Source organism: Pinus tabuliformis, chromosome 7, assembly GCF_031772625.1.
Source record: "Pinus tabuliformis cultivar Carrire ecotype Pingquan chromosome 7, CPIR1, whole genome shotgun sequence".
NCBI classification, from domain to species: domain Eukaryota; kingdom Viridiplantae; phylum Streptophyta; class Pinopsida; order Pinales; family Pinaceae; genus Pinus; species Pinus tabuliformis.
Genome location: NC_142293.1, coordinates 661,743,339 through 661,756,406, shown reverse-complemented (window position 1 = coordinate 661,756,406; position 13,068 = coordinate 661,743,339). Strand labels below are relative to the sequence as shown.

The window sequence follows — 13,068 nt, the reverse complement described above, 5'->3', positions numbered from 1 at the left end:
CTCGAACTTTCCCTTTAAAAGAGTTTCATTAGAATGTTAGAAACATGTAAATTGATGAAAATATAATCATGAACAATGGATATGATTATGTATTTTATCTCTTAGGAACTAGTATCATATTTCTATGCCCTTGTAGTAGTCATGGAAAACTAGTTTCTTGGAGAGCCTAATGCAACACTGATTATTAAAGTACACAACCATGGGATCCAACATCTTATTGGTCAATTCTGTAATAAAAATTAGAATCTAAATGACCTCACAACATGTCGATTACTTCCCTATGCTTAGCTTTAGTTGAGATAAACACAAACGTCACTTGCTTCTTGTTGCACCAGGAAATCCTACCTGATCCCAAACTAAAGAAGTAACCAAAAATACTATTTCTTATGCTTGCATTTCATGACTAATTTGAATCTATAAATTCATGTGGTAGACAATCTCCATCTCTTACATACCTCATGCTATAATGAACCATGCCCTTCAAATATTTGAGCATGTGTTGTAAACTTTCCAATGAATTGACCTCAGTTCAACCATGATCTATCTCAAAGTATTCACCACAAAACAAATTGGGAACATTATTCACAAGATGTTGGGTATGCATTATATTCTTTCCACGACAAGTTTTATGCACTATTATGTTGCGTTGGGTGCAGCAGGGGAGCGGAAGCCGCGCGCCGACCCCCCCCCCCCCATCATGGGGTTTGGAGGGGGCGGTAGCCCCTTTGCATGGGGTCTAAAACAATTCCCTAAGAAATTTGTTTATGTAGACCCAATAATAGTTTGGCAGACCCAAAGATGGTGGCCGAACCTACCCATGGTTTCGTGCATGGTTTTTTCACATGGTTTTGGGCATGATGGTTTTTTGTAGATCTGGTCAAGGGAACTATGGTTATGTTATAATCGAAGGTTAATAAATTGGGGTTTATTAACACTTTGACATGTATATAATGTATTGTAACATTGAAAGGAATATAATGAAAAATGAATCTGGTTTTCCCGGTTTGGGTTCCACGAGAAAATACCTATGTGTATTTTATGTTCTGGCCATTGTATAGTTTTCTATTTTAAGAATTTGTTTGTAGGTAATTTCTGTACAAGGTTAAATACTACATTTGGATTCAAATTTGTTTTGCCTTCAAGGGGATTCCTTTGCGGTTGAGGGGTTTTTCTCGGGCTTGTGGTAGACCCTGTTACAGTGGGAGATATGTTGGATCGATTCTTGCAGTGAAAGGGGATGGTAAACAATGGAAAGATAGAGATTGAGAAATTCAATGGAAATTTTTTTATCTGTGCAAGCTCAAGATGGAGGATCTATTGGTGGACAGAGATCAGTGGATTTTTGTAGATCCTGGTACAGCACCAACAGGAATGTCGGTAGAAGATTGGGTGAAGTTAGATCAAAAGGAAAAGAGAGCAATATGATTGTGTCTCTCAAATTCAATATTTTTGAATGTATCAGGGGAGGCTACAACAATGACTTTGTGTGATAAGTTAGGGACTTTGTATCAATTTAAGTCTCCAGTGAACAAATCGTTCATGTAGAAAAAGTTGTATAGCATGAGGATGAAGGATGGAGACTCGGTGACAAAGCATCTAAATTCCTTCAATACTATGGTAAGTCAGTTGTTATCTATTGATATTAAAATTTCATATGAAGATAGGTGCATTAGTCTATTGTGTCCTCTGTCAGACTCATGGGATAGTCTGGTTGTTGCTATAGGTAGCAATACAACTACCTTGAACTTTGATGAAATAGTCTCATCCTTATTATTAAAGGAGATGAGATGGAAAAATATGGAGGGCCAGAATGGAGATGCCTTATATGTAAGAGGACGGTCCATGAACAGAAGTATAAATAAGTCCTCAAGTGGGAGATCTAAATCTAAAGGGATATATAAATCTCTAGAAAAAAATGTAAAATCATGTTGGAATTGTAAAATCATGCACTACAAAAATGAATGTAGATCTAAAACTCCTGAGAAAGGAAAGGGATTTGATGATTTTCCTTCTGCAGAGGTGAAAACCACCTCAGACGAAGGTGGGGATGTGTAATTGGCTTCTTCTTCAAGTATACATGTAAATCATGAGGCATGGTTAATTGACTCAGGTGCATCCTTTCACTTCACCCCCCATAGGGAGTGGTTCTGTGAGTATGAGAAATATGATGGTGGTGATGTCTTCCTAGGGGATGACAAGAAGGCAAAAATCATAAGATGCGAAAAAATCAAGTTGAAGTTAAAAGGTGGAAGGATTAGAACACTTCTTGGTGTTTTGCACATTCATGCATTAGCCATAAATTTAATTACTATAAGTAAGATGGATGATGTAGGTGTTTAAACAGTGTTTGATAAAGATACTTGCAAGATGGTTCAGGGAGCAATTATATTGTTGAAGAGAGTTCGCATTGGAACTCTATACAATATCTTGGGTAGCATTGTTATTGATGGGTGCAACAGTTTTGTGGTTCCTAAAAGTGGAGCAGAAAATCTAGTGGTCTCTGGAGAAAAATCTATGTTGTGGCATCAAAGACTTGGACATATTGGAGAGAAGGGCCTTCGATTACTTCATGCTAATGGTATGGTAGAAGGTATGTCTAATTTCTCTTTGGATTTTGACTTCTGTAAAAATTGTGTCTATGGGAAGCAGAATTGGGTGAGTTTCCCCTTTGGTGTTAAGAGGTCAAAAGGGATATTAGAGCTTGTGCACAATGATGTGTTTGGACCTGTGTCGATTCCATCACGGGGTAAGTTTGTGTAGTATGTCTCATTTATAAATGACTTCTCGAGGAATTCATGGATATTTTGCTCAGGAATGAATTTGAGGCCTTTGACAAGTTTAAATAATTTAAGGCTATGGTGGAAAATCATACAGAGAAGAAGATTAAGGTGTTGAGGACAGATAATGGTGGAGAGTTTTGCAAGAAGGAATTTGGAGAGGTATGTAAGAAGTGTGGTATTTCACGACAGAAGACTACTATATACACACCTAACCAAAACAAAGTTGTAGAAAGAATAAACAGGATGTTGATGGAAAAGGAAATAAGCATGCTCAGTGGTGTTGGGTTAGGACAGGAATTTTGCGCAGAGGTAGTGGACATTGTTGAAATGTAACTAGGTTTAGTCTTCATAATGACATGCGTAATTTTTATTTTATGTAATTTATGAAAATAAGAAAAATAAAATTATTATTGTATTTCTTGTCTCATGGGTTTCATGAGAAAGGAATTTTATTTTAGTAATGGCTCCCATTATGAGCCTTTAGGATTTGTCATCTAGTCATAAAAGTCAATTTGATTCTATGTCATGTATGAAGGACCCTTCTTGGGAATATTACATTTATGTATGAGTCAATAGAAATGTCAAGTATCCCTCCAAGACAAGCACAAAGCATCCCTCTTCAAGTCAGCTTCAAATGGAATTAATTAACTCCTCCAAACAGTCATGGTGTCTCATCCTATTCATGTCGACTTATTTTAGAGGCAAACCACTATAAACAAAGCCATATGAATTTCATTTTGACATAGGGATTTCGATGACCAATTCTGAAATTTGAGGTACAAAAAAATAGTGCAAAGGTGATCAAGAAAGAGCCTACGGATCGGTGAAGGGAGAAGGCAATCTTGGGTCTATTTTTGGGTATTGTAGTTGCCACCTATACGAAGAAAAAAGTAACCATTTGTTGCAGCAAGTCCAAGTTTCAAAGGAACCCAGATTAAAGTCATAAGGAAGGTTGAGTTTCCAAAGAAGTATCCTCCACCTCAATTGAAGGAGATTAAGGATTGTCATCTACACGTTCAAGGGTTCTGATTTAGGGCCGAAATGTTGTAGGCTTGAAACAAAGGAAAGAAAGCCTAGATTTAAAAGGAAGTCAAAGCAGAAGGAAGGAGCAAGAAGTTGACCATATTTGATTCAAGAGGGAAATATAGGAAGCTTGGTTTCTTGGCCTTGGAGAGTTCTAATAGGTCAAGGGTCTTGGTCTTGGTATTTTTCAATTAGAATCTCCATAAGAAGAATAATTTTTCAGGTTTTCCTCTCAAAGAGTGAGAGGTTTTGGCCTTGGCTGATAACCTATATTATGTGTCTCTTGTCTCTTTATGGTTTATGCATTGGTATTTGTTTGATGAATAAGAAAACTAATAACTTAATTAAAATAATATCCTAATCTAGAGAAGTAAAAAGCACTCACAAGCAATTAGTGATAGAAGAGAAATCAAGTAATAACTATGCCCTAGATTTCTCAACATGGTATTAGAGCTAAGGTGACTAAGTCAAGGAAGGGAACCTTATAAAGGGACACTCAAGGATAAAATCTCAAGGAATCAATCAAAGAAAATATCATCTTGAAGTCAAAGGAAGCATCATAAACCTAGATCAAAGAAGTCTACAAAGAAGTATTGGGATCATCATCAAGAAGGAGAAGGCCAAAACCTTACACGTTTTGAAGTATATTCATCCAAAGGAAGCTAGAGGCATTTTCATCAATACTCTAAGTTTATATCTCTCAAACAAGATACCTACCATTGAAGACATCATCATCATCTAAAGAGCCAAGGGATCTCCCTCTCTGTGGGATCAAGGATAATTATTGAAGAAAATTTATCCTTATCAAAAGAAAGTTTTTTATCCTCTATATCATCATCAACATCAAGGAAGAAGCAAGAAGAAGGAGCATTCTATCAAGTATTTATATCTTTCAAAATGTCTCTTTGCAAGGAAATCAATAAATTGGTTGGGGCTTCAAACTATCTCGCATAGAAGAAAATGACATATATGAATCTCATTGTAAAAGAGGTTATGGAACATGTCAAAGGTTTTATCACTAAACCAAGAGAGGAATGTGATCAAGTTATTTCCAAGTATATGAAAAGGGAAGTTAGGGCTCAAAGGATTCTCATAGAATCCATCAAGGATCCCCTCATCCCATATGTATCTAAACTTGAAACTTCAAAATAAATATACGACAAATTGATAGAGTTGTATTCCATAAGCATTGTTGGAGAAGTCATCTCATTAAGGTAATAACTCTACAAGTTTAATATTTCTATGGAATATGGAATAGCCTCATACTTTGTGAGGAAATCTAAGATCTGAGATCAACTACAAGATCTAGGATAAGTCATGTCTAATATTGAAATGACTATAGTTGTATTAAATGCACTACCCGAGGAGTGGGGTAGCTTCACTTCAAGTATTTATGGGAAGAAAGAAGCTACTTCAGTCTATTATCTATGGTAACTATGTAATATTCAAGAATCTAGACTAAAGAAAAAATCTGATGTGGGAGCGAATGAGAAAAGTAAAGCTTATAACACGTAAGAGTAATATAGCTCTGGACTCGATTGATGGAGCTGAAACCCTGGAAAAAATGGTGAAACCCTAGGGTTTCTACCTGCTGAACGAGGGCTTTCCAGACTGTATGCAACCCATTGGAACCGGAAGATGGTAACCTCCGTGACCCTGCCTGCGGGTTAGGGATTATTTTATGGTTTGGACCTCAATTTTCGGGACTGTTTAGCGTATTAATTTAAGGTTTTGTGGTGGAACGGCCGTTCATCTTCCGCGATACCGTTCATTCCCTGCAGACTGTCTCCCCCTGGTCATACGGTGGTTAGGTAGGTTTTTTGTCGGTTACTATGGTAGAGGAGGACCTCATGGACTATGAGGAGGACCCCATGCCTGAACAGGAGATTTGGGCTCGTCAAAAAGGCTCAAATATGGACCCCTAGGGAAAAAATCTGGCTCGGACGACAGTTGCAGCTCAACCGTCACTACACCCACCTCTCCCAGGTAAAAGGCAGCATCCGGATGTCAATGTGGAGGATTTACCGGTTTTGGACTTCCCCCCCCCCCCTCTCGCCGGCCACACTGCATCTACTTGGCTCCTACATGCAGACTTCCCGCTCTTTCGACTCCCCCTTGCCATACCCCTCACAGGTTTCCTAGCCCTTGAATCCCCCCTCTTTCTCCTTGGCCCCGGCCGGCCCCTCAAATCTTCAACGCCCTGCAAGATCCTTCAATCATCCTAGCTCCTGCAACTTAAACCCTCATTCCCCTATTCGTTCGGGTTGTTTCAATTCACCTTTACTGTCTTCTCACCCTACAAAATCGGCCCAGTATAGCACCTCAGACTCGTGTCGAAATCTTCTTAAAGAGTACCCAACAGGCCGGCGCTCAGACAAATAGAAAAATGGTCGGTGCCTCAAACCCATAGACTTGGATATTAACCTGACTTTTGGTGAAGACATTCAAATGGAGGATGTAATGGAGACAGCGAGGAAAGTATTGGTTGGTCGTGTTCGAGGTCGGACCTATACTATGGAAAGATTGCGTCAATGGACTGAGGAGATTTGGGGTTCCCTCCTAAAGGAACTTCCTGCTATAAGGGTCTTAGCCAGAGGCTAGTTCGCTCTACACTTTCATAGAGCGGAGTACACGCAGATGATATTGTCGCAATTCTGGCACATTGAGCTAGCGCCAGTCCTATTGAAGCGTTGGGATCCCCCTTTTGATCCAGAGCGTGAACAACTTGGAGCTGGGCCTATTTGGGTGAGACTACCTGGTTTACAAATGCAATTTTGGACACCACAAATGTTCAAGCGTATAGGTGATGCGCTGGGAACCTATCTTGAGCATGATCAGTCCTATGAAAGAACAGGCATTATGACTATGGCAAGGATCTTAGTTCATCTTGATACCAGGGTAGGGCTGGAAGAGAAAATCACTTTACACCGAAGGCACTTCTTGCGCAAACAACTACTGGACTATGAAGGTGTCCCATTTCGTTGCATACGGTGCCACAAAGTGGGCCATTTATACAAAGATTGTCCATTACTCTCAGCGGTGACTTCAGAAAATTCAAAGGGGACGAAACAACAGCCTTCTGTAGAGCAGAATAAGGGAGATATGAATCAATGAGAGGCAGATAGGAAACAAGGCGAGGTCCCATCGGAGGCGGAGGAAGGAGCTTCAAAGAGGACAAAAATCAGGCGAAAAGCTGCGACCTCACCTCCTCGGACTCACTCCAAGTCAGCAGTGGAAGCATCTTCTCTCCCGGGTAATGAGTCTTTTCCCATAACTTCTGCACTTTTTTCAGATGTTATGTTTTCTGCTCTACATTCATCCCTACATGCTCCCTCCTCTGCTCTAGGCTCTATCCCCTCCATTCCATGCTCCATTTTCCCTCCCCCCCCCACTTTCTCCACTACTCCCACCTCCCTCAAGGAGCTTTCCACTCCCCCTACTCATACCTCCTCCCTATCAGGGACGGGATCCCATCCCTACAACCTTCGATCTCGGATTCGACCAAAACCTTTGGGGTTGGGACTTTCCCCTGGATGGTCCAAAAAACACAAACCTGCCAGAGGCCGTCCATCCAAGATCAAATCTGCCATCAAGTCGGCGGTGGCAGATGTCGCCAAGGGCCGACAATGCACCATTGAAAGGGCACTTAGAGCAATTGATTCCTCTATCCCTGTCTCCCCATGATTTGGCTCTCCTACAATTGCAGGGGACTAGCCAACCCCAAAAAGAGATTGGCTCTCAAATGGATGGTACTGGATAGCAAATGTGACATTCTCTTCCTACAGGAGACTCTCGGCTCTTCGGACATCATTACAAGAACCCTTCAATCTATTCTGCCGGGTTGGGTTTTTCAGGGTTTGGATGCAAATGGCAAATCCGGTGGCCTGGCTATTGGTATTAATCCCAAAGCTATCAAGATCATTTCATCCTGGGGAGGATGGGGCTTCATAGGAATGGACATTTTCGTGGGGGAACTCGGAATCCTACTAAAAGTGATCAATATGCCCCTAACCAGAACAGAATGGCATTTTGGCTTAATTTTATGGAACACAATCTTATCACAAATTCCACCATTATTGGAGGGGATTTAAACTTTTCCTTGGGAATGGAGGAATCCTGGGGTCATCATGCACAAACGGATCCTATCTCGGAGCAGATGAGTACATTATTGGACACCTACAAGCTAGTGGATGTTCCCATGAACAAGAAAGTTCCCACTTGGCATAACAGGAGGACCGGGGAAGCTGCCTTGGGTCGGCGATTGGACTGATTCCTGATCCATGAAGATCTTCTCCGCAACATACCCCTGTACAGACAATGGGTAGGTACCGGAGGTATATCAGATCATCTCCCCATTCTTCTTCAAATTACTAGACCAACCAAGAAGCCTCATCCTCCTTTCAAATTCTTTAGGGGCTTCCTTCAAGAACTGGAATTTATCAATCTAGTGAATGAATTCTGGATCACAACCTCCGCTGAGGGAACAGAGGATGGCGGCAGATTTCTGTGAGAGACTCAAGACTCTTAGGATTAGGACCGAGGAATGGTCAAAGAGGAAGAAAATGAGAGATGATCAGCATCTCATTGATATTGAATTACAGATTGCACAGCTAACGGATGAACAGGGGCTTGGATTCTTATCGGAGGATACTAAAGTACAATTGAACAATCTGGAGAAACAAAAAATTAAGATGCTACTTGACAAAGAAGAACAGTGGAGGCTGAAAAGCAGGGCCATCTCGCTGCAAGCGGGAGATGGAAATACAAAGTTCTTCCACAACTTCGCAAACGATAGAAAGGAAACTAATACTATCTGGCAGTTTCCATGTGATCCTGATGGATGGGCCACTACACACCAGCAATTAGCCAGATTGGGAACTACACATTTTAAAAGACAATTTACTGCTCCGACAGACATCAATCTCCCAGAGATCATTAATCTGGCAGGGCATTTTCCAAGGTTTGTGGAACCTGATGCAGTTGAGGATTTGATCCAACCGGTCACCATGGAAGAACTGGAAGGAACTCTAAAGTGGTTCAAAAAAGAGAAGAGTCCGGGATCGGACAGTTGGCCAGTGGAATTTTACTTGGCCTTCCTGGAGCTGCTAGGGAAGGACCTGTTGGTTGTCATCGAAGAAAGTAGAATCAATGGTCATATACATCCTCCCATGAACTTCACCTTCATTGCCTTGATTCCCAAGACTGATTCTCCTGCCTCCTTCAACAACTTCAGGCCTATATCCCTCTGCAACTACTTATACAAAATCATTTCAAAAATTATTGCAAATCGCATTAAGCCCATCCTTTCTTCTCATATTTCCCAGGAGCAATTTTCTTTCCTCCACCATCGACATATACAGGAAGCCATTGGAATGGCCCAAGAAGCCTTACATTCCATAAAACATAAGAACCTTAAGGGCATCTCTCTCAAAATTGATCTGTCAAAGGCCTTTGACAAGGTGAATTGGCTTTATCTTAAAATGATCCTCACTCATTTGGGTTTTCCCCCCATCCTCATCTCCTGGATCATGGATTGCATCTCTACTGTTTCTTTTGCTATTCTTGTAAATGGATCGGCCACTTCATCCTTCAATATTGATAGAGGCATTAGGCAGGGATGCCCTCTATCACCACTTCTTTTCCTTTTAGTCATGGAAGGACTGAGCAGACTTATAGTGACAGAAAAAAGGAGCGGGGGACTTAGTGGACTAAAAATCATGGAGCAATTCTATCTGACACATCTACTTTTTGTAGATGACATCCTGATATTTTTGAATGGGAGTGTCCAGGACACTACCACTCTGAATGAGATTCTGAACCTATACTGCAAAGCAATGGGAATGGAGATAAACAAAGAAAAATCCTCCATCTCCCTATCAGATTGTACTCTACACGAATCTCAGCTTGCCATTCAAAATTTTCCTTCCAAGAAACTGATCTGTTGGGGGGACTCAAATACCTGGGCTTCAGACTAAAACCAAATGGGTACATGATTGCTAATTGGACTTGGCTCATCACAAAAGTAGAAAACAGAATCAGCTGCTGGTGTCATAGATTCCTCTCTAGAGCTGGCAGACTTATCCTCATAAAATATGTCCTTGAAGCCACCCCGGTTTACTGGATGTCACTTGCCTGGATACCGAGAGGGATCCTCCACAGAATTCAACAAATTTGTTGCAAATTCCTCTGGAATGGAAAAAATGAGGGCAAAACTTTTGCTTGGGTAAAATGGACCAAAATAGATACTCCAAAGAAATGGGGAGGATGGGGACTTAAATTACTCTCGGCCTTTGCACAAGCCTTGGTGGCCAAACAGGGCTGGCTGAGGTTATCCATCATAAATACATATGGTTGTCGACCATCACTGACTGGATCAGAGACACATCTTGGAACAGGAAGGGTATTTCGGTGATATGGAGGGCCATACTCAATTATATGCCCATTATCAAAGAAGGTTTGCTATGAAAAATTGGAAATGGAGCATCTGTCCGCATTGGTATTGACCCTTGGCCGGGCTATGGAAACTCCCATAAATTACCAGATGGTTTGGTACACCATCTTAATAGCAGAGGTATAAAGTTTCTGGGACAGATTGGGGACCAGCAGAATACTACTTTTCATTCACAAGCATGATTGACTGAACAGCACTGGCATATTCCAAATGAATGGAGTAGATCTTAGCAAAGCTATATACAGGCACTTACTGAAACACATGTCAGATTAAGGAATGAAGAGGATGAATTGATATGGGCACTCTCAAAAACTGGACAATATTCACCGAAACAGGGCTATGATAAAATCATCGCAGATAGAAAGCCTGAGGTCTTAAAAAGCTGGTGGGATACATTATGGAAATTAAAAGCTCCTCCGCGTACTAGATTGTTGATGTGGAACATATTGGAAAACAAGATCCCCACTGGATCGTATCTAAAAAAAAGGGCTTTCTTGGGTCCTACCCGGTGTGAGTTGTGCCTTCAAGATGAAGAATCGACCCATCATCTCTTCCTTTCTTGTCCTACTACCAGATGCATCTGGTCACAGGTCATTCAAACACTTAATTTGAATATAAACTAGCAAGGGGAGGATATCAGCTCAGCCTGGGATCACTGCTGGAGTACCTCGCCTACGGACAAACCTAGGAACCTCCCACTTCTAGTTTCTTGGCATATTTGGATCAAGAGGAATTCCATTATTTTCAGGATAGACTGGTCAACTGGAACCTTATCCATCCTCTTATCTGTGCGGCATATGCTGAACTGCCAAATGACAATAGCAATGGGAGACCTAGGAACATCTTGTAGAAACAGATTAATAGAACAATTCCATGGACCTATTTTGATGGGGCCGCCCAACAGCATGCCTGTGGGGGTGGCATTTATTTCCACCTATCCGAAACTCATTACTTTCAGATTAGTATGAGTTTGGGACCGGGAACAAATAACCATGCTGAATTAATATCTCTCCGAGATCTTTTATACTTTGCCATAAAGAAAAACTGTCGAAATTTGCAAATATTTGGCGATTCAAAGAATGTGACTGATTGGTTTAACAACACAGTTGTTTGTTCTGCATACTCATTGAAGAATATTTTGGAAGAAATTGTTTTTTTCAAAACATTCTTTGACCAGATATATGTTTCTCACATCTACAGGGAAAGAAATGAAACGGTTGACCGGCTATCAAAAGAAGTGACGCATCTTCCTCTAGGCGAGTGGATGATTGCTGAACATACACCAGCTGGGACATACCAATATTTTCATAGGCCTTATATTGATGAGGCATTACAGGGAGGCAGCAGCCTCTAATTTCACAGTCTTATGAATATGAACCTTTTGACTTATGCTATGTATATAACAGTATAATGCTTGTAAATATGGACATCTTCTTTGTACAAGAGATACTTCTCTGAACACTATTTTGATGGTCATAGTACCAATATTGTACACCCTCTGGGTATTTTTCTGTTACTAGTTTTTTAACACTGGACGAGTGCCACAGTTTCAGCATATGCCTTCGGGCATCTACAGCATGTAATTTCTCTTTTTGAAATTATGAATTTTCTTCCTCGGAAAAAAAGAGAAAACTAAAGCTTATGATACAATAACAATAAAAAAAGGAAATTTTGGAAAGTTTGGTTCTTGGAAAAAGAAAAGGGACAGGTCTAAAATAAAATGTTATGGGTGTCAAGAATATGGACACTACAAAATATTAGGGGAATTTTGAGGTCTAAAATGGGCCTCCTAAGGAAATTATAAAATAGTAGTGGAAATAATAAAATAGAATTAGATTACATCAATAAATTTTAGAGGGAAAAAAGAAAAAACTAACTTTTCAACTCGTATTTTCAACTTATCTCCCTATGGGTTTACTCAAATTTTGAGCGGCAACACTCGTTTGATGCATAATTGGATTGTTCATCCAAGGAGTACCCATGTTGCATACTTTCGATGTACATTGCTACACGAAAAATGAGAAATACATGAAAAATATGATTGCAATCACATTTTTTCATGTATTTCTCATTTTTCACGTACCAATCTATCAAAAGTATGCAAAATGGGTACTCCTTGGATGAGGAATTAAATTTTGCATCCAACGAGTACTCCCTCTCGAAAGTTGAGTAAAACCTTATGGAGATAAGTTGAAAATATGAGTTGAAAAAGTAGTTTTATTATTTTATTATTTTTTAATCTTTTTACTTTTTTAATCCAAAAATGGTGAATCATCCCCCATGGTTGACATCATCATCTTGAATACTATTGGTTCTTATAAAGTTTATTTTGGTTGTACATTTTTCTTTGGAGGCCCATTTTAGACCTCAAAACTCCCCTAATGGAGATCCTAAGCTCAAGAAGGACAATAACAAAAGAATAAGAGACGAAGCTCATATCACCGAAGAAGTGGAGGGAGTTGAAAAGAAGAAGTCCAAGATAGAGGAAGTAAGAGATATCTACTATGAGTGAGATAGTCTTCCTCACCTAAGTTCTTTTCAAATTCCTAAGTCTTCTATTGTAAGATATGGCTATCATAATTCACTAAATGGGATGCATCAAGGCATCATAGAAGCATTTAAAGAAAGAGCTTGGGACACCATCATAGAGAAGCATGAAAGATGGTTAAAATCTATGGAAGTCAAGGATATAACTCTTGGGAATCTCATTAGAACATAAGTGGCAAGGTCATCTAGTACAAGGTTTATCGTACATCTATCAAAAAGAAACATTTGTTGCTGGGATACTTTAGATCCTCAAGATTCTCTGATGGA

The 13,068-nt window shown here is 40.1% G+C and overlaps 1 protein-coding gene across 1 annotated transcript; it reads left to right on the top strand.

The window, feature by feature from the left end:
• The first annotated feature begins 6,440 nt into the window (after nt 1-6,440).
• Nucleotides 6,441-6,917, top strand: LOC149249183 (uncharacterized). Its single transcript, XM_089452234.1, has one exon. It carries the CDS (start codon nt 6,441-6,443, stop codon nt 6,915-6,917), a length of 477 nt encoding a protein of 158 aa, XP_089308360.1.
• The last annotated feature ends 6,151 nt before the right edge of the window (nt 6,918-13,068 follow it).